Raw genomic sequence first — 21,370 nt, 5'->3', positions numbered from 1 at the left:
CAAATCACAAGTACACACACACACACACACACACACACACACACACACATGCGCGCGCCATCTCGGTTTAATCACACAGCATGTGTCCTTAGCCTACATTTGTTTGGCGGATGCATCATGGAGCATCCATACCGGTCAAAAGTGCAGCTCCACTCTTTCACATCCTGTCATAATTCCTACAACTTAGAGTTTTGCTTGTCTTTTGTGAGCTGATAAAAATGCAGCCTCTCATGTCTAATGACCCAGGTTTTATCAGACAGCTTCTCCCCTGCAGAGTGACTTTGATCCAAAGTCTTTATTTCCTTTTCTCCTTCCTCCTCCTGTCTTGCCACAGCAGCAGCATCTCTCTGAAATGCCATAGTTTGCAGGCTGGTCCGTTGACCCCTGTCAGCCACAGCTGATAAAATCTGACACCCTGTCTAAAACAGCAAGCTGAGTCTGTCACGTTTTTTTTCCCAGGACTGTGCAAGGGCACAAAGTTTACAATATGAAGCCACTCTACCACATGTTATAGTTATTTCCATACCCATATGGTGCTGTCAGTCAAATCATATCCCAAGCACTCTCCTGGATAATACAATCCACCTTGCCTTTCTGTGGTAGAAACCCTTCTCCATGGCAACAAATCAGCTCATTGAGTGAAACCGACAAACACGCAGCTGCCTTTTGGCACAGTGAGGAATGAATGGTCCGAGCATCTGCCTCGACAATATCCTCACAATTCATCTGTTATCATCCCCGTGCTGATAAAGCTTCCTATTCTGCCTCCGACATAATAATTATACACCCCTAATTATGCCGTTAGCTGCCAGGCCTGCTCCAACACTTAGTCATGCATTCTGAGAGGGATTACTGGGAAGTATTTGCCACTAATAGGTTATGAAAGAGCGCCTTCTGTTTGTCGAGTGGACAGCTGGGGAAACCTGAACTGTGAATGGAGCTAAGAGTGGACTAAAGGGTTAGAATGTGTGACTGAGAGAAAATCCAGGTCAAATTGGAAATTAAATAATACCAAGAATTGGTTTTAACCTGCTGGAGAACCAAATGGGCTCAGGGTGGCAGAAACTTTAGACAGTCACAAGGCAGCGTGTTGATAAGTGCTCATTGTTCCAATGATTGTCAGGTCAGAGAGGTCAAGCAGTGTGTCCCGCACTAAAATACTTCCTACAAATATAAAAAGGAGTCAGGGAGGTTTTCCCAAGAAAGATATACCACTAGTTTTTATTTCAATTAACAGCAAAATAACACACATGGACTCTCATGGAAGTAACACAGAATATGACTTTAAAGGGAAGCTTCAAATCCAAAATTCCTATTTTACCATTACCATTAGTGTTATTTATCAATCTAGATTGTCTTGATTGTGAGTTGCCCAGTGTTGGAGATATTGGCCGTAGAGATGTCTGCCTTCTGAGTACGCTTCCTTCCATGTTTTGGCAAATAGAAAATAGTTCCTACATGAAACTGCTCACAACCAGTTTGTGGATTATCTTGAGTTACCAGGTCAGGATTTCTGGAAAAAGACATTGCTGTTAAGTTTATAAAAAAAACAAAGAAAATTTGCCATTTACTTCAATTATATTCAACACTGGGCAACTCATACCAAACAATCTAAATCGCTAAATACAGCGCTACAGGTAAGAGGAAAAATATGTATTTTTTGATTTTGGGGTGAACTATCCCTTTAAAATTTAGCTATGTCTCCTGAGGTTGATAGTTAACACCATTTTATAGTGAAAACCACCTGTTACTCCAGGCAGGTTAAATCAAATTCACTGATTGTATTTGCAAATATCAGTCGTACTGCAGTTGATACATCTTGTTGCCTCAAACTTTGCCTTTCCATCTCCTCCTCCTCAGTGACTCACTGTTTCCCTGTCTGGTTTTGTCTGTTATGCTTCCAGCGGATTAATAATAGGTCTGTATGAGTGTCTGGCTCAAGGTCCCCATAGCTGGGATGGCCTTCATCACCTCCTCCTCCTCCTCCTCTTCCTCAATAAGCTACTAGAACTGTTGCCCGGGACATCCTTGACTGAGACACCCAACTAATTATGCACACATGCATTCATGCTTAGGGGCACATCATCATCGGCAGTGTTTTACCTCTCACCCCCACATTCATACACAAACACTAAGTCTCGAACAGACACATAAACACGCACATTTGATCCAATGTAGCGTGATGTGAACACACACTCAGTTATCGGGGCATCAGTGTTCGGAGGAAGCTAATGAGCGGGCCCTGTTACTGTAGAGACGGTTTCCCATGATCCCCCAGGGGGCGGAGTAATACCAGGTTCCTGTGTAATTCGTTATGACAGGTTTTCCTCTAGCGCCCCCTGTGACCTGACAGTGGTTGCCCCCCCCCTCCACGGCTGTCTCAGGTGGAGGCTCATGCCATGCATATTTCATAGATGATCCAAACTGCAGCAGTATTCAGCCACAGGCCATAGGAGTGGAGCTCAGCAGTATGATGGAATGTCTTACACTTAAACAGAACAGCCATGCACACAAAATCCTCGTGGACTCGTGCATAAACCAGGGCAACCCAAACAAACAAGCTCTCTCAGCGAATGTTGTGTATGCACTCATACTGGGTGTACAGTGACTTACTGCATGTCATACAACCACACAGCTTATATATCATCACATAAATAACTATTAGCGCTGGTTCTCATTCCGTGTGAACATTAAGTATTTGTATAGTCAACACACTCAGCAGGGGAAGGGGAATTCCAGCAGGGCACGCTAAGGCTGTATTACAGACAGGTCTAAGGTGTCACTCACCTAAGGAGACTCCATAAACAACTTAAATATTTCTTTATTCAGTGGACTTTAGTGTGCATTTAGCTCAGCAGCAGGTTGTCATATAATCACAAAAGGAGGTCTGAAATGCCTCAGCTCATCATGAGATATATCTTCCAGTCTTCACTGAATACTAAAAAATGATCTTCTGTTGCCCGTCTCTTAGGAGAATGTAGGAATGATTTGCTTCAGTGATGATTTCTTGACATATTGTATGTAGTTGATATTTCCCAGTGTACTGGGTCAAGCCCTTAATGGTAAAACCACGCTGTTCTCCTCATTTCTCACAGCGCTGTGATGCATCCAGGGAACGGCCGTGGATCAATTTCCTCGCCATCTGTTCCCTTCATTTATTCTCTTGTTCATCTGTCACTCAAGATGCCTCTGATCAGGTTTCATGTTACGTGCGTGAGTGATGCCTCTCATCACTTTGTTGTGGCAAATGCTCCTCCCATGGTGCGATATTGCAGACACACCTGATCAAGTTTGAAGCCATTTAAAAGGAACCATTATTACAATTAGAACTGTTACCTTGTTGCTCATTTCTCTTCCACCTGATTTTATGGGCTGCTCTGACAGCAGAGTAGCTCTTTTAGCAGAGTAAGCCAATGAACTGTCCATTAAATGTCCATAAAAAAACACTATAAAGGCCCGGCTTGCTCTTGTGAGTGCAGGACAGCAGTATGCCGAAGTAAGCTGACCCAGTGATGTGGTAGCCCCCCGCTCTGTCTCTGTACATGAGTCACTGTGCTGTCACGGCGATGTGCCTGACTCTGCCCTCATCTCCGCTGCAGCCATTAGCATCGCAGTGGGGACAGATGACAGGGCGACCACTTAACTCAATTTTTCCTCCTGTCCCTCTCCTCCATTATTACTCCTGCTCCCTCCCTCCTCCAGCTTACAGTTTTCTCTGTTTTTCTTCCTTTTTCAGGGTTAGAAAGTGGTGGTGTGACTTTGAAGGAGCCCGCCTCAGAAGGGGAGATTGAGAGCTCTGCGCCGGTCACGTTGCGCTGTCACATTGATGGACACCCACGGTGAGTCACCTTAAGTTCAGAGCTCACAGGGTTAAGCATCATGTTGAGGACTGTTCTGAAAAACTATTCTTCTTGTTGGCCTCTCTCATGCCCTTATGTTCTTCTTGTCCTATTCTCCTTCTTTTTCCCCCTTCTCACTTCTTGTATCTCTTTTTCTGTGGCTTCATTAATCAACGGGCTCCCCAAATTTTTTCTTAATTTCTCTTAAACTTCTCTCACTCCTGTTTTCCTATCCCTCTCAGCCCGACGTGCCAGTGGTTCAAGGACGGGTTGAAGCTGACAGAGAAGAGCCATCAGATAAACAACAAGGAGAGGACGCTCACCTTTAACAGTGCCAGTCCGGACGACAATGGCCTGTACTACTGCTGTGCCAAGAATGCAGCCGGGCACGTCTGCAGCAACAGCAACTTCACTCTCAACATTATAGGTGTGTGTGTGTTTGTCCTCACATGGCAGAGTGTCACTGCAACATATAAATTATCTTTTTACACATTTCTGCCATTCGTCAAATGGCTGAGACAGATGCAAAGTTATCATTTTCATTATTAATTCATTGAGCCATTCTCTTGATTTTCCTCCTACGGGATTTTCATAAAACGTCAATAGTGAAAATTTCCCTCGCAATTTCTGGGAGCTCAAGGTAACATCTTCAATTTTTTTTGTCCAACCAAGAGTCCAAACCCGTAAATATATAATTCAGAGTAAAGCAGCATATCCCCAAATTATATAAATTAAACCTGCCAATTTTGCTTGAAAAATTACTGGATTGGATGGAGTGGATTTTTCCACATTGCCACACCTGCCAGGAAGTGTGTTGTGGAGGAGGAGGGGTGTACAGACCATTAGTGTTGAGAGAGAGCAGGAAGAGAAAGTGATGGAGTTCCTAATGTGATTACCAGAGAGTGTGTTAGCACCTTCCTCCTCCTCCGCCACCCACGCAGACAGAAACAACATCATAAACATCTACAGAGCGAACAATAACATCGTCTCCCTCAGCAGCAGCGGCGTCCTGTTGATCTGACTGCGTAACCATAGCTTTGGTGTACTGTGTTGCAAAGGGAGATTATTTGTTTTGCTGCTCTCAACATGCTTTATGTTGTTTACTCTGTCTGCGGGTATGTATTATCCCCTCAGTGCACCACAGACTTAGTACGTACAGTACAACAGCACATCTGTGCAAGAAACCTGATGCCTTGTTCCACTCTAATTAGCCACCTGTAAGGCACACACACGCACACACAGACACGCTAGCTTAGCACCTGTGTGGAGGAAGAATGGATAATTGTCGAGGTTCCAGTTACCATGTTGCTACCCTCTGCTCTTCTATAGGGCTTCACCCTTAAGGAAAGGTTGACAGATTTAGACAGGTTTTAAATGCATGGACACGGCTCTTTAAGATGAGGCCTCCCCACTGACTTCCTGGGTGGGCCAGGTGGGATCTGAGTGAACACCTTTCTTTCTCTTCACACCAACCAGTAGCCATATCCTAATGCTGCTACTGGCCCCAGACCTCCATTAGCCGTCAGATTTGAAATACCGGCACACGCTTAAACCTGGATTAAGGGTATTTTCATGTCCCCATTTCTTTATTGAGCTCAACGCCCTTCAGCTTTGTATTTGGTGTTACAATGTTCTAAAGTCTCTGTGGTAATTACTTCTCCTTTATGTTGTACTGTACCACATCTCTGGTTTTGTCAGGTCAGAGCAGCCTAGTCCAGTGCTGGAGGGCAACTAGGAGAGTAGATATAAAAGAATGTTTACAGAAGGAAATATTATACAGCATTTTTGGGTCATTTGAAATTAAGTTAAGAATCCTGCAACCTTCATTGTTAAAAATACAAAATGGACAGCCTTTTTCATCTTTAACTCTTTAATTTATACATCAAAATTGATAATTCAGATGCAGATTTTTTCTTGTTTCCATAACAGTCCAGTTCCCTTGAGTCCTTCTTACCCCAATTTCTGACTTTAGTTTATCGCAGAGAAGAGATAGATGGTCTCTTTTTCTACAATCCAGGAGGTAAATAAGGGCGATGATGGTCAAGATAAGAGACATGGTCTGTTCACTGACCTCATTAAGTCTCTCCTGGGGCCCCTGAGGTGTTGACACACACCGCCACCTGAGGGGCCACTTGCTCACCAGCCCCACGCTTCTGTTGGCAGCTTTTAATAAAGGCCCGGAATAGATATTTTGCGAAACACCAGCATCCACGCAGATGGAACTTGATGGTCTGATGCCTGCAGATGTAATCATGCAGATGTTTGTCTACCTCTCCAACAGATAAAAGTTTTCCGCGGCCAGTGGTCACTCCTGAGGACCAGGTGGTGCTGAGAAATGAGGAGGCTGCCTTCCACTGCCAGTTCACCGCCGTGCCGGCCCCCACGTTGGAGTGGTACCACGAAAAAGAGCTGCTGGCAAACAAGTCTCGGTAAGTTAAGAGCTAAATCCTCCCCCTCTGCAACACTCTTTTCTCTCTCATCATACATCTCAGACTCCACTCTCCCACTCACTCCCTCCTCATCTTGCCTCCACTTCATTCCCACTCCTTACTTACCATTATATAAGCTTCAACCACAAGCGGGTATTCCTTTGAACCCAATGAGGTGGAACCCTTGCATCGGGCTCTTGGCTCTCTGTGAGCCGTTTCAGCTCCCGCTCAAGACGAACTGCACATTAAGCAATATTATTACTGGAACAGAGCGCTGTAAAGTTTCTCTGCATGTACTATACATCACTTGCACACAGCCTTTCTCTCCAGCCTATTACAAAAGACTTTGCAGCTCTCCGGCGTTCACACACAGAGTGGAAAAACCCCTCAAGCTACAGTCCGCTTACCAGCATGTCCCCTATAAACACATAAGCTCTAGATAACACCCAATTTATATACTAAGTGTGAAGTATAGCCTCAGGGTTCATAGCACCTCATGCTTATAGACACATTGTAAGCAAGCTGTTCCACATGGGGAGCAAGAGTCTGGTCTTCATCCGTTTTAAAGTGATTATTGCGTTCAGTGAGCGAGGGACTAAAATGACTTCAATGTTAGTGGTTAGTCACTTGTGTCATTTGATTTGGTCAGCTAGGAAGTGATGACTCAGGATTATACATGAATGATAATAAGCGTAAATATAAAAACACACACAGACTGTTTCATTTAAGTTTGGCCTCTTTGTAGTTGAGGTATTCCAAGGCAGCCTGGCGTTCTTTGTGTTTGTGTTTATTGATCTGGGCTGATATAATGCCAGAGGAATGCAGCTCTTTGCAGGAGATATCATCTGCGTTGCACCTGCACTGTTCAAACAACCCTCACCCACCCATCTAGATTATGTGTGAATATTTTGTGTAGATTGTTTTTCATACGTGTGAAACTCAGAGCTAATGTACCATCGTAAGCTCAAGGCTATTTTTGCAGGCAGAAAGAATTCCGCCTCTTGGGTCAAAACAACTCTGGTGGGAAAAACATGTGAAACCAAGTGTTTCTGCACATGTAGCTATAAAGATGATTGCCTCAAAAAAATGGCTTTGTTCATTTTGTTTTGCGGTTATTTTAGAGTTTCCTCTGAGTGAAGTAATGTTCCACAAGCTTGTTCTCCAGCTCTCCGGTGGAAACGCACACAAACTCCCAAAGCTCATTTCCCTCCCACTATTGAACAGAGAAGAAGAGAAGAGATGACACAGAAATATCACCCCTCCTTGGGGAATGCTGAATCAGGTAGTCCTGGAAGAATCCTGCGTTTGGAAAACTCTTCTCTGGAATTACACTGCATCCTAAATGTATCCAGCAGCACCTTGACTTATTCCTCTCTGCTATACATATTCACTTTCCCCATGAGCTTTATAATGACCTTGTCATATAGCTGTGATGAGCTGCTGAGTTGTCCGGTCTGTTGAGCTTCTTGCTGTGCTGTGAGGGATGTGCAGCTCCTTATCTGTCAGCCCTGAAGCTCTCTTAAGGTCAGTCTTTAATTACTTCTCATCCTGTCCATCACTGGCACTGATACTCCGTCAGCCTGCCAGAGGCTGGGGTTCAGCTGCTGGACACCTTTCTTTGTGTCTTCTGTGCACAAATTGTTAGAATTTACTTTAATCTATTTAGGGAAGCAGATGGCTTGGGTTGGTAGCTTAGTGAATCAGGGAAATTTAGATAGCATCAGGTAACATGCTAAACACAAAAATAGTAGCTAGTATGCTAAAACAGTCTTTTTTGTGGTACTCTGGTACTCATATTACCCCTTACATTGGTAGAGCATCTCCATCTGGTGCTCCCAGCAGGCCGGAACAAGGGCTAAGAATTATTTTCAGATGCCATCTGATTGGTGGGCGAAATGTTACATTTCTGTGACATGTGCTGCTGTTAATGTGCTTTCATGTACAAATAATGCCTGTTGGTCAGCAATGGTGAGACAGTATAAATGAACTGAGATTAAAGTGTGAACTGTTTGATCTGTTTCTTCCCCACAGTGTGATCCTGCTATCCAACGGCACACTGCTGATCACCCAGGTCAAGCCCAGGAACACAGGGACCTACAAGTGTGTCGGCCGGGGCCTCAGAGGGTCCCATGTTGCACTGGAGGCCTCTCTCCTCATAGCTGGTACACACATACACACACATTTGCAGTTGTGGTGGTGAAAGATAAACACCTGTGATTCTGTAAGCAGAGAGTGAGTGGGGGCATTTTGGTTACGTATTTATCATGCCCTCAATCTCATTCTGCTCTCCCCTCCTGTCTTCTTCTGGCTCTTTCACTTATAAAGCCAGATCTCTCCACTGATAATCACATTCCCTTATTGACATCCGGCCCAGCTGTATCCACTACACACACGGCAAAGAAGCACTTTCCTGCTTCCCCTCCTTATTATTTCCTCCAACAGTCCAGCTGTTTGCCAGGCTTGTTTACCTCAACAAGCTTTTCTCCAGAGTGTAACAGCACCTGGCTGAACAAGCAGCAAAAGTAACAGTACATACCGGTTTGACTCAAACAAGCAGTGTAATTATAATCTTGTGAAATGTCATTAGACATGCCCATCCAATCCATCAGTAGAAATTACTACTTGCAAATGGGTACGTGTGTTAAACCAATATACAATGAAAACAACACATCAGAACTGTAACATATTTAACTGTGTGATTATGCAGGAAGGTTTGGTTCTCATACGGGCAATAAAACAATGTAATATACAAGTCCAGACACATCAAAGTTGTTTTACTATTGCACATAACAGCGCCTTCTCTTTTCCCATGACTCCAAAGAGAACTCCCTAAAACGACATTTTAAATGGCTGCCTGAGCTGAAAGCAGAAGCAATCTGACGCATCATCTCATTTTACTAATCAGCCAGCATTTTGAAATGCAAGTGCATGCAAGTCAAATATTTTGTATAAGCTCAGGGCTGGAATTTCTATGAGTCCCGAACACTTTATTCCTCTCGAACAGCCCCTTTTCCCCAAAGGTTTTGGATTAACGAGGTACAACTGTATCTGCAGTTTTAACCCAGTGAACCACAGCTTTATTTAAATACCTTAATTCACTTAATCTGATGGTAATCCCTGCAGGCATTATAGGGGATTGTGTCACAGTAGAATTCAGTATTTAGGGACAAGTTTAAACAGTCACTCCATCCTACACCCTCACCCCACCCCTTCTCCCAGCTCCACTTCGCTTTCATCTGCTGAGAAATGTGTGTTTTCGCCTGTTCCTATTAATTGATTTAGATCATAGACTTGTAGAAGGTCGTAGCCACTGACCAGCTTTCAGAGTGCTGTCGGCCAATAAAGTATTAATGACTTCCATTTGGGACACACAGTATTAAACTACACGGTAGTGGGAGGTCTTGGGAGTCTTTGTAGCACAGATCACATTCCACTTTCTGTATAGGGGCTGCCAGTTTTGATATGACCCACCTCACACGGGCTCTAGTTAATTCCCATACAACCTATATACCCAGTTCACCTACTGTGTGCTTTGTTCTCTAATTACTGTGACCTGCGCTACAAATCAGAGGACTTTTCCTAACAAGACAGGAAATCGGCTAACAGAGCTGTGCATTGGAATTAAGTGTGCTTGAGGCAGCTCATGAAATTCAAAATCAGTAATGCTTCACTGCCTTTGAAGACAGATTAATGATTATCAGGGGGCTTGTGTGAATGAAAATCAATTTCTGCATTCAAATTGCTACTTATAACTGAAAAAATTCTCTCACCCTGTTTTCTTTTTTATGCCACAGAGATAGACGACATGGTGTCCAAGATGTCTAAGGTTTTCATATCGGACACCCTGCAGCGGGTAGCCTGTCGTCCCCCACGCGGCAGACCTGAGCCGGAGGTCTGGTGGGAGAGAGGAGGTCAGCGGGTGTCCACGGAGGGCAGAGTGTACCAGGATGGTCTGGATCTGGTCTTCAGTCCCACAGAGGAAGGAGACTCAGGCACCTACACCTGCGTGGCCCAGAACAGGGCAGGACGCAAGACACAGGAGGTCACCTTCACCGTGGCCAGTGAGTCATATGCAGACAGCTTTAAAGGGACGCGTCAGCAATTTTACACATTAAGTTTGGTTTGCCCAATTTATAATGTTGTGGAGAGTTTGAAAAAATAACTCTCAGCTTTTGCTTGGGAATTGTAAACGTTGGCATTGAGAAAAGAGGCTTTCGTGGTGCATTATGGGATTTCTCGACCTTTACTGCTTCAATTTTGGCTTTTTTTTTTTGAGTCCCCCAACTATAATGCCATCATTTGTTGACTATTCCATTTTTTTTAATTGCAAACCTCAAAAGTTGTGAAAAGTTTCCCCCGTAGATTGTAAACTGAAACATAACATAAGCAAGGCAATAATGGCTACCATACAGTATAGGTCATTGAAGTACTCTTTCATATGACCATAAGTCTTGTTCTTTAATGTTAGGAGCATGCTGTCCACACTGGGACCCTCTATCAGATCCACAGGGTTTAATAATGCTGACCAATGTTCGTTCAAGTGACTGCCGTGTAGCTATTATGTATGGTGCATACATAATAGCTACACGGCAGTCACTTAGGGAAGTGTAAAATGTCTGTGCTTATACATTTTCTGTGTGTGTCTCCATAGCTGCCCCAGTGTGGGTTACGAGGCCTCAGGACAGCCACCTAGAGGAGGGTAAACCAGGTTATCTCCACTGCCATGCTCAGGCCAACCCTGAACCTGAGGTCACCTGGCTCCGCAATAATATCATGATCACAACAGAGGTTAGCTACACAACACAATAACACGTACAGTTACATGTATTTGTGTCTTTTTCTGATATGCATTCTTCCTACACCTAGCAGATGAAAATGTACACTTGATTAAAAAAAAATCTTTTTTTTACTAGGACTCTCGTTTTAAGCTGTTCCCTAACGGCACCCTGAGGATCAACAATGTAGAGGTATACGACGGACAGATGTACGGCTGCGAAACCAAGACCGTAGGCGGCCAACTGTCTGGGCAAGCTAGAGTTATTGTACTTGGTAAGCTGCAAGGGAATCACTCAGTTGATCAGCATATACAGTAGATTATATATTTGACCGTATGCTGAGCAAATATTTGAAGTTATTTCCCACAGTGACTGAAAGATGATGTATGATGAGGGAAATCATATCCAGGGTAAAATGAGTAATACAGCGTTGAGAGAACATATAAAACAAATGTGGTCATGCCTGTGGGCTTGTGAGTGTGAATGTGTGTGTTTCCTAAAATAGGAAGAGCATGTTCATGTTGTGTCTCCGGGCGTCCTGCAGGACACCCACAGAGGTGTAAAATCTGACTCATACATGGCAGCTTTATTCTAGCCTCCATGTTCTCCATGATGAATTCCTATCAGTGTAGCACTGCTGCTCTAGGATTACCGTGTTAGATGGTCTGACATGTCACTGTTTTGTCTGGCCAATCCCTGTTTATATGATCTCAGCCTCTGATAGACTTCCGTTTACAGATCTTTGTGTACATGTGTGCATGTAGACACTTTTCCCTGAATGTGTCTGAACATGATTTGCATCAGCTTAGTGTCATTTCATCTACAGTGTGAGTTGCACAAAAGAGGCTTTGACGTGCTGCCCCCCCTCCGTGTTTACCACATGTGTAATGTGTGTGTGGTGTTTTGACTTGTGTTTCAGAGAAGCTGAAGTTCACCCCGACCCCCCAGCCTACTCAGTGCCTGGAGCTGGATAACGAGATCACCATCCAGTGCTCCGCTAAAGGCAGAGAGAGCCCCACCATCCGCTGGACCAAAGCAGGTGTGGACGCCGCTGGCTTAACATTAGCTCATGATAGCTTAAGTCGGACAAGGAATGACTGTTTAACACTTTCTTAAGGAAATATCTCATCCAGTACCCTTCATTCCTTTAATTCCTTTTACACTAATGATGACAAATACCACATGAATGTATACAAACTGCAATAAGCAGAGTGTGAGGAAGGTTCATCATCATTGATCATTTCCCCCCCATTCATCAGCGTTTGCCATGATGGAGTCGATTTAAATCATTTGAATTCCACATGCAGCACTCAGCCCTTCTAAACCCCCCTGTTCCCTGTGCGTCTCTCTGTCTCCCCCTGCAGACGGAGGAGAGCTGCCACCTCGGGTGGAGCAGAGGAACGGCCAGCTCCACTTCACCAAAGTCACCCGTAGCGACGCTGGCAACTACACCTGCATCGCCTCCAACAGCCTCCAAGGGGAGATCAGAGCCCTGGTGTCCCTCATAGTAGCCGGTAAAGCACTCACTTATCATCCTGTGTTATGAGAGAAAAGGCCACACAGCACATTAGTCATCAGTCCCACATGGAAATTACTTGTGGTCTCAGTACATCTGAGTCATTGATCATTCTCACCAAGTGGCAAACACAGCAGCGTTTATTGTGCACTTGGTGGCCTTTTTATTGCCCAATGATGAATTGCATTTGGGTTGTAGAGTGTAACTGAGATGTTAGCCACAGTCACCACAGCCTTTGAAGGAAATGTTATGGCCCAGTTGTGGTGTGAATGTTGTATTAATGAGCATGTCCACGTGTGTTTGTGCACATGTAGTGTACATTCGCTTTAAGGTGGAACCAGAGAATACAACGGTGTACCAAGGTCACACAGCCATCTTGCACTGTCAGGCCACTGGCGACCCCGAGCCTCACATCCACTGGATGGTCAAAGACAAGACGTTGGACATCAGTAAGAACAGGAGGTAATTGAGACACACACATCTGTCATTTAGACAGCTCAACCATCATGGATTGGGATCACAGTTTGTCTTTACAGGTTCCAAACAGGATCGATTGCAGTTTGAGGTCTGTGCATTTATTTATTGTGATTGTGATGTTGTGCTAATATAGTATTACACACCTGAATACAGTGGGCCTCATGCAAGAACACGTCTTTCTAACAGATTCATTCGGAAGTGGCAGAGGGATTTAAAATAATTTGTCTTTTTTACAAAAGTTCTTGGACTTCCTTTAAGTAACGAACGAAATTCACGAATGGTGCAGACTGTTCATATGAGTCATGAACAGATGCCCGTCTCTCTCCACAGGGAGAAAAAAACCCAAATTGTCCAGTTTGCCAGTTTGAATATGTAAACCAAATCAACTAAAATGAAAATGAATACAAACTGAAATAAATGCATTGCAAAATACATATTTTGTTCACCATCTGTTTTTGATTTATTGGTGTATTTTTGGCATGGCAATAGTCAGGAATGTTCTCTCACTCCAGCCTCAGGATAGTCACGCAGGTCACATGTCGCCTCTGTCAGCTGCCTCATTGATGTTTTTCAGTATCTAACATTCGCTCTTTATTTCTGCTGCTCTGGTGACACGCTGTTGACAGCTGTACTATTTGTTTTTTCTACATATAATACCAGTTCTTTTTTCATCTTCAGTGGTGTGAAATTCTCCTCCTTACACTTGAGTAACGTGTTTTGATGAAACTAAATATCACATAGAGCCACCTACTCATGATCAGGTCGAAACAAGCAATTAATGACACATTTGTGCAGTTCAGAGGGTTTGCTGAATTCAACTCTAGACACTTAAACCTCACAAGTGTAAATAAGTGAGATCTAGGATAAGAATATGAAAATGTTCTTGTATGAATCCCTGTGTATCTGTAATGGACTTTGTTGTGAATTCCTCCAAAGACCTCCAGACCTGCACCTTCATCCGCCCCGTCCCTTCTTTCTTCCAGGTTCCAGAAGATGCCCAATGGCTCCTTGGTAATTACAGATGTTACTACAGATGACACTGGCAGATACACATGTGTGGCCGGAAACAGCTGCAGCATCAAAGACCGTGTGGCTCAGCTGTATGTAGTGGGTGAGTTTAACACACACGGGCACACAAACATATATACAGGCTCCCAAAACCAGGAACAAAGGTTCACACATGGGGATTAAGCCACGCTCAAAGGTAAAGAATGAAGGCATTAATTAAACCTTCAACCTCTCCCCGTCATCCACCTGGACAGGTTAATAATCACACCCACATGCTCGAAGCCACAGCTGTCACTGAGGTGATGGGATTGGGCCGACGTTAGATCTAGACTCACACAGTGTGGCTCCTTGTGTGCTGACTGAAGCTGGAAATTACAGTCACACACTTGCATTAGTGTCCCATATCAACTTATTTTCTCCCAAAGTAGCTGGATGGTATTCCGAGTTCAAAGGAGATAATTTAATTAAATGTTTGCCGTAGCTTGTCACGGGTCAGAGCGAGCACCACGCAAGAAAAGCCAGGCTGGTAACTGTTAACATGCAACTCAGAAATATGACTTGTTGAATGAAGTGACTGTATGTTTCGAGGTGTGTGTGTGTGTGTGTGTGTGTGTGTGTGTGTGTGTGTGTGTGTGTGTGTGTGTGTGTGTGTGTGTGTGTGTGTGTGTGTGTGTGTGTGTGTGTGTGTGTGTGTGTGTGTGTGTGTGTGTGTGTGTGTGTGTGTGTGTGTGTGTGTGTGTGTGTGTGTGTGTGTGTGTGTGTGTGTGTGTGTGTGTGTCTTAATTTTAAAATAATACAAACATGATGTAAAAATGCTTAAGCCTGGCAGGAAGTCAATGTTTTGCCCGGCGGGCCGTCTTGTAAATATGTAATTTGCGTAGCCTTTATGATGCGTGAAGAAAATGTGAAAGATGTAACACAATATGTGATGTTGGTTAAAGACTTGGATGTGTTATCTTTAACACATCAGGGACTGTTTCCGAGCATTTTCAGTTGACTGTAATTGCTTTTTGTGCCCAACAGACAAACCAGTGCATTCCTTTGATGAAGATGAGGACAAGGCCCCCTACAAGATGATCCAAACCATCGGCCTGTCAGTGGGAGCAGCCGTGGCTTACATCATCGTCGTGCTCGGACTCATGTTCTACTGCAAAAAGAGACGCAATGCCAAAAGACTGCAGAAAGGCCAGGACGGAGAGGAGCCTGAGATGGAGTGTCTCAACGGTATGAATGATTTGCTGTGAAGAGTGTTCAGGAATTTGTGGTTTGGCAGTTGGAAAATCAGCCAGGAGGTTAAGTGAGACATTGATATTCCCTCAACTTCAGGGTACTCAAGGTGTTTCTGAAAGGTTTCGGACATTTGCTGCCATCTTGTGTTTATCTTGGGTATTGCGTTCAACATGTAAAGGTTACATCAGTTTGATCAGACATTAGCTATGTCCTAATTCCACAGAACACACCAACTCTGGGCAAATTCTGAATGTGTGTGTTTAACCTGGAAGAGTGACGCAATTATAAGTAAAAACTGGATTTCTGAGTGAGTTGATGTAAACAAGGAGATGGAGTTGCTGCTCAAAGCTGGACAAAAAAAACTAATATTGTAAGGGCTGCTTGATTGTGACAAAATGATAATAACAATTATTCTGGTCAATATTGAAATCACAAATATTTAACATGATTACTCATTGACTTTGGAAACATTTATTGAACTTGAAAAAAACACAACAGTGGATTTTCTTTAAACTTTAAATATAGTTAAATGGAAAAACAAATAAACAAAAGCATTTTTTCAATAAATGAATAACAATAAATGAATAATATCTTTAAAAAATTAGATCAAAATAAAGATCAGTTATGTTTTTACAGTAATGCACTGCCACAAACCTACTGAAAACTGCTAAACGACGACAACATTGTGAAACAAAATGTTGCACAATAATTATTTTATCTCGATGATCTTGTTTTCATAATTGTTGGAAGCCAAAACTGTCATTTAAAATGACAATACCAAGTATGGATGCTGGTGAAATAGTTTTTGGAACCCCTTAGAACATAAGAAATATAATATATATTTTTTGGAAAAAAAAACACTTATCTTTGTCTTTATGACGTTTGATCGGTAGTGGCATTCCTCACTGTTTGATTTACATTCAATTCAATTCAATTCAATTAAAAAAACTTTATTTGTCCCCGGGGGGCAATTCAGGGCACACAGAGCAGCAAATACCGACAGTGCAATTATACAAAAACATTTTAACCTAACACGAGAATAAAGTGTAAGAGAAGAATAAGTGTCAGGATGTTAGTGTGTTAGTACAGGTAGAACAAGTGTCAGGATGTTAGTGTGTTAGTACAGGTAGAACAAGTGTCAGGATGTTAGTGTGTTAGTACAGGTTAGAATAAGTGTCAGGATGTTAGTGTGTTAGTACAGGTAGAACAAGTGTCAGGATGTTAGTGTGTTAGTACAGGTAGAACAAATGTCAGGATGTTAGTGTGTTAGTACAGGTTAGAATAAGTGTCAGGATGTTAGTGTGTTAGTACAGGTAGAACAAGTGTCAGGATGTTAGTGTGTTAGTACAGGTTAGAATAAGTGTCAGGATGTTAGTGTGTTAGTACAGGTAGAATAAGTGTCAGGATGTTAGTGTGTTAGTACAGGTTAGAATAAGTGTCAGGATGTTAGTGTGTTAGTACAGGTTAGAATAAGTGTCAGGATGTTAGTGTGTTAGTACAGGTTAGAATAAGTGTCAGGATGTTAGTGTGTTAGTACAGGTTAGAATAAGTGTCAGGATGTTAGTGTGTTAGTACAGGTTAGAATAAGTGTCAGGATGTTAGTGTGTTAGTACAGGTAGAATAAGTGTCAGGATGTTAGTGTGTTAGTACAGGTAGAATAAGTGTCAGGATGTTAGTGTGTTAGTACAGGTAGAATAAGTGTCAGGATGTTAGTGTGTTAGTACAGGTAGAATAAGTGTCAGGATGTTAGTGTGTTAGTACAGGTAGAATAAGTGTCAGGATGTTAGTGTGTTAGTACAGGTAGAACAAGTGTCAGGATGTTAGTGTGTTAGTACAGGTAGAACAAGTGTCAGGATGTTAGTGTGTTAGTACAGGTAGAACAAGTGTCAGGATGTTAGTGTGTTAGTACAGGTAGAACAAGTGTCAGGATGTTAGTGTGTTAGTACAGGTAGAACAAGTGTCAGGATGTTAGTGTGTTAGTACAGGTAGAACAAGTGTCAGGATGTTAGTGTGTTAGTACAGGTAGAACAAGTGTCAGGATGTTAGTGTGTTAGTACAGGTTAGAATAAGTGTCAGGATGTTAGTGTGTTAGTACAGGTAGAACAAGTGTCAGGATGTTAGTGTGTTAGTACAGGTAGAACAAGTGTCAGGATGTTAGTGTGTTAGTACAGGTTAGAATAAGTGTCAGGATGTTAGTGTGTTAGTACAGGTAGAACAAGTTTCAGGATGTTAGTGTGTTAGTACAGGTAGAATAAGTGTCAGGATGTTAGTGTGTTAGTACAGGTAGAATAAGTGTCAGGATGTTAGTGTGTTAGTACAGGTAGAACAAGTTTCAGGATGTTAGTGTGTTAGTACAGGTTAGATACAGAGAACATCATCGGCGTGAGATGTAGAAAGACATGCGTGTATCAGATGTAAGCAGACATGTGAACGGGTGTATAAGATGTAAATTCGACAGCACAACTACTAACTGCACAAATACTGCAGCATACTTTATACATTTTTTTCGTCAGTTAATATCCCACACTACTTTGCTCACTTTAGCGGCGCCCTTTAATGTCCGTTGAGATTTGCACTATGACCTTTGACCCATGAGATGTGTTGTGTTTATCAGGAGGGGCAGTTCAACAAAATGGCCACACTACTGCTGAGATCCAGGAAGAGGTGGCACTCACCAACATGGGTACCATGGCAACAACGGAGAAACGCCACAGCCATGTCAACAACGATAAGCTCCACTTTCCTCGAGCGAACCTACAAACCATCACCACTTTAGGTAGACTGATGTCTATGTGTTATCTGAGAATGACTGTCCTTGTGCTCTAATTTCAGAGACATTGACCTTAACAGAATTGTGCTTTTACCTATTAAATCAAGATGTGTGACATTGCTTTTTGATTGACATTTAGTGTGTGAATGTTTTATCAGGCAAAGGGGAGTTTGGTGAGGTGCTGTTGTGCAAAGCTAAGGGTATCGAGGAGAGCGAGGAGGAGTCGGTGGTGTTGGTGAAGACCCTGCAGACCAGAGATGAACAGCTCCAGCTCGACTTCCGCCGTGAAGCAGAAATGTTTGCCAAGCTCAGCCACCCCAACGTCGTCCGCCTGTTAGGTCTGTGTAGGGAGGCAGAGCCCCACTACATGATCCTAGAGTACTATGACCTGGTGAGCACATATAAATAAAAGCACACACATACACACACATAAGGATTTGAATAAGTTTTACCTGATATAATGCATTCTTCTTTGCCTCTGTCATACCAGGGAGACCTAAAGCAGTTCCTGAGAATTTCCAAAAGCAAAGATGACAAGGTCAAATCTCAGCCTATCAGCACCAAGACCAAAGTAAGTGTTGAGTGTTGTACTGTGATTGAGCGCTCACAGCATCCTGCACACTATCTCCCATGACAATTACAGAAGATAGAAATGTATTTCAGTGTAAGCATTGAAGATTATTGGCTTCTTTTATCTGTGAAAGTTCATTGTCAGTGGAGACTTTTTTTTTTCAATTTCATTTTTCATTTTTCCAAAATTGTGGGATTGTTCCAAACTAACTGATGCAACCAAGGAAAGCCTTGGTAATTCCTGCTGCTTGTTGATGTATTCCCAGAGTCACTTTACCCTGACAGTAACTCTTCTCTTTCCTTTCAGGTTTCCATCTGTGCCCAGGTGGCTCGTGGGATGGAGCATCTGTCCAATCACCGCTTCGTTCACAAAGACTTAGCTGTCCGTAACTGCCTGATCAACAGTCAGAGGCGTGTTAAAGTGTCCTCGCTCAGCCTCAGCAAGGACGTCTACAACAGGTCAGAAAAGAAGAACTTTATTTAATAATTACGCACTCAAATCAACATCTACAGTAAATGGCATGATTCAAATTGATAGATGTCTGTTCATCTGGCTAATTTGAGTTATTTTGATCTCATTACTCTTGTGTACATGTATGCAGTGAGTACTACCACTACAGACAGGCATGGATCCCGCTGCGCTGGCTCCCAGCTGAGTCTGTGTTTGAAGACGACTTCTCCACCAAGTCTGACGTGTGGGCCTTTGGAGTGTTGATGTGGGAAGTGTTCAGCCACGGGGAAATGCCATACACCAAACTCAGCGATGATGAGGTGCTGGAAGGTCAGTATGATGCTTCAGCGGCTTATATTTTAAAGAAGAGGCACCTGTTGGTCATTGAATTTGGTTGAATGGTCAAGTAAATGTAAATCGGAGAGGGTGGAAAGTCACAGAATATCCATTCAAACAACCACACTCTCTCTACTATTCCTCCAGGTCTGCAGACAGGGAAGCTGAAGCTGCCCGTTCCAGACGGATGCCCCACCAAAATCTACAAGCTCATGGCCCGCTGCTGGGCGCTAAGCCTCAAAGAGCGCCCCTCCTTCACTGAAATCGTCCAAACCCTGGGAGAGCTGCCCTCTGACAGCAAGGTCTGAGACGACCATAACCCCACATCAGAGGGGACCTTTGACCAACCCCCTTCCCCCAAAATAAAGACAGGAATGCTGGATTATTAGTCTCTCACATTTCAGGGAAGAGGGTTGAGGAGAAAACACTTTTTTTTAATATGCATTTCAAACAGTGGGTGTGTGGATAAGACATCTTTATATCAGTGGAAACGCACTCACGTTTGTGTGAATGGCTTTTTGTGAGCAGTGCCAGGAGTTTACGTTTGCCTTAACTGCAGCATGGATGACCCTCCCCTCGCGTTACTGTCTGTGGTTCCACTGTGACTCTGGCTGCCTGTGTGCGGCCGCAATGTCCAAGAGACACTTTGTTTCACAGAGCCTCACAACCTCAGTGCCTCTACACCTCCACAAGCACACTCACCCAGACCTCCGACAGCTTTGTAGGATGCTACAGTGCTCTCACTGGCTCAGATCAATAGAAACGATTGGTCGGAAGTTTTGGAAAAACGCCCTGAAATTAAGCTTCGCTGCTGAAGTCTGAAAGAATATTGAAGGGAAAGTGGGACATAATGTGACTTCAGTGGAGCACTGAAGCTTCAACCACTCTGGAGTGTGTTGAGTGAGATCAATCAATCCAATCAGCTGCATCCCGAGTCTGCCACTCTAATCCTGGAGGAGACTCCGAGCTACACACCTCCATCCTCCAAAGTGTGTGTGCACCCCTGAACTGTTCCCAATGCTACATACAGTACGTTCAAAGAAGAAGTGGAATAGGGTTTGCATGAAGGTTCATTGTCTGTTACGCTTGTGATTTGAAACGTGAGGAAACTCGTGAAAAAAGTAATGTGTTATAGTAACACTTCAGGAACATGAAAAATAAGTTTCAAAAAGATCAAGTTTATAGCCAAGGAATATGTTGAATAGAGGAGATTGTGCCAGTGTGGGCTTAGTACATTTTTATGAGTGTGTTCTGTTCTTGTATTAACTTTGAGGTGCTTATCAGTCACGACCTATGGGCAAGAACACCCATTATACCACATTAACATCGTCATGTTGCAGGCACGAAGCCTATCACTGAGTTTAACCTGCGACATTGTTTCTTCAGAGGTCCAATCAAAGTTTCCCTCCGGGTCCAGTTGTTTTGTGCAATGCTGCAAAGTGGACCATCATACCAGGCAATGTGTACATAATGTAGAAGCCATGCACTAACTTCACTTAAAAGAATATCCCTCTTTATCTCTATCATGTTGTGTAGTAGGACATGCAGGTGCCTGTTTATTTATGATGAAGGTCCTGTCTTTTTTTTTTTTTTAACTATGTTTATAACAGAAAGGTACTTCTCTGATGCTATGTAATCATTGTCACGGTCCATCTCATTGTGCGTTCAGTCTGGTAACCAGCTGAATATGCTGACACAAAGTACAAAGGAGGTCAAAAGAGTGACTGCTGGTCACCAGTTCTCATTTAAGTGCCTGGTAAATGAAGGATTATCTTAACTGTTTCCCTCTTTTTTACATTATCTAATCAAATGCAATGGCCTTTGTTTATGGACTTGTTTTTATACGTTGTTTTTAGTGTAATGTTTTGTTTTTATGAATGCTAGGCACTCACACCTAGACCTTTTTTTTTTTTAATCTGCTTCAGCAAATGTTCACAGTAATCACGGATATATACAAAAGTATACTTGC

General features: G+C 43.1%; 1 protein-coding gene across 1 annotated transcript in view; it reads left to right on the top strand.

Moving 5' to 3' along the window:
• ptk7b (protein tyrosine kinase 7b) overlaps positions 1–21,370 on the top strand; it is a 77,750-nt gene extending 56,380 nt beyond the window's left edge. The window contains exons 3-20 of the mRNA XM_083923126.1: positions 3,737–3,839; positions 4,082–4,266; positions 6,121–6,268; positions 8,300–8,430; positions 10,063–10,329; positions 10,920–11,056; positions 11,182–11,317; positions 11,963–12,082; positions 12,408–12,557; positions 12,874–13,021; positions 14,020–14,147; positions 15,068–15,268; positions 17,889–18,050; positions 18,203–18,435; positions 18,535–18,615; positions 18,922–19,073; positions 19,217–19,395; positions 19,549–21,370. Of these exons, the coding sequence (XP_083779252.1) occupies positions 3,737–3,839; positions 4,082–4,266; positions 6,121–6,268; positions 8,300–8,430; positions 10,063–10,329; positions 10,920–11,056; positions 11,182–11,317; positions 11,963–12,082; positions 12,408–12,557; positions 12,874–13,021; positions 14,020–14,147; positions 15,068–15,268; positions 17,889–18,050; positions 18,203–18,435; positions 18,535–18,615; positions 18,922–19,073; positions 19,217–19,395; positions 19,549–19,709 (2,822 nt within the window). The 3' untranslated portion in view covers positions 19,710–21,370. The remainder of the gene's footprint in view (positions 1–3,736; positions 3,840–4,081; positions 4,267–6,120; positions 6,269–8,299; positions 8,431–10,062; positions 10,330–10,919; positions 11,057–11,181; positions 11,318–11,962; positions 12,083–12,407; positions 12,558–12,873; positions 13,022–14,019; positions 14,148–15,067; positions 15,269–17,888; positions 18,051–18,202; positions 18,436–18,534; positions 18,616–18,921; positions 19,074–19,216; positions 19,396–19,548) is intronic.

Source organism: Echiichthys vipera (genome assembly GCF_963691815.1).
Source record: "Echiichthys vipera genome assembly, chromosome: 11".
NCBI classification, from domain to species: domain Eukaryota; kingdom Metazoa; phylum Chordata; class Actinopteri; order Perciformes; family Trachinidae; genus Echiichthys; species Echiichthys vipera.
The sequence above is the reverse complement of the archived record's forward strand: the minus strand, read 5'-3'. Positions and strand labels throughout refer to the sequence as shown.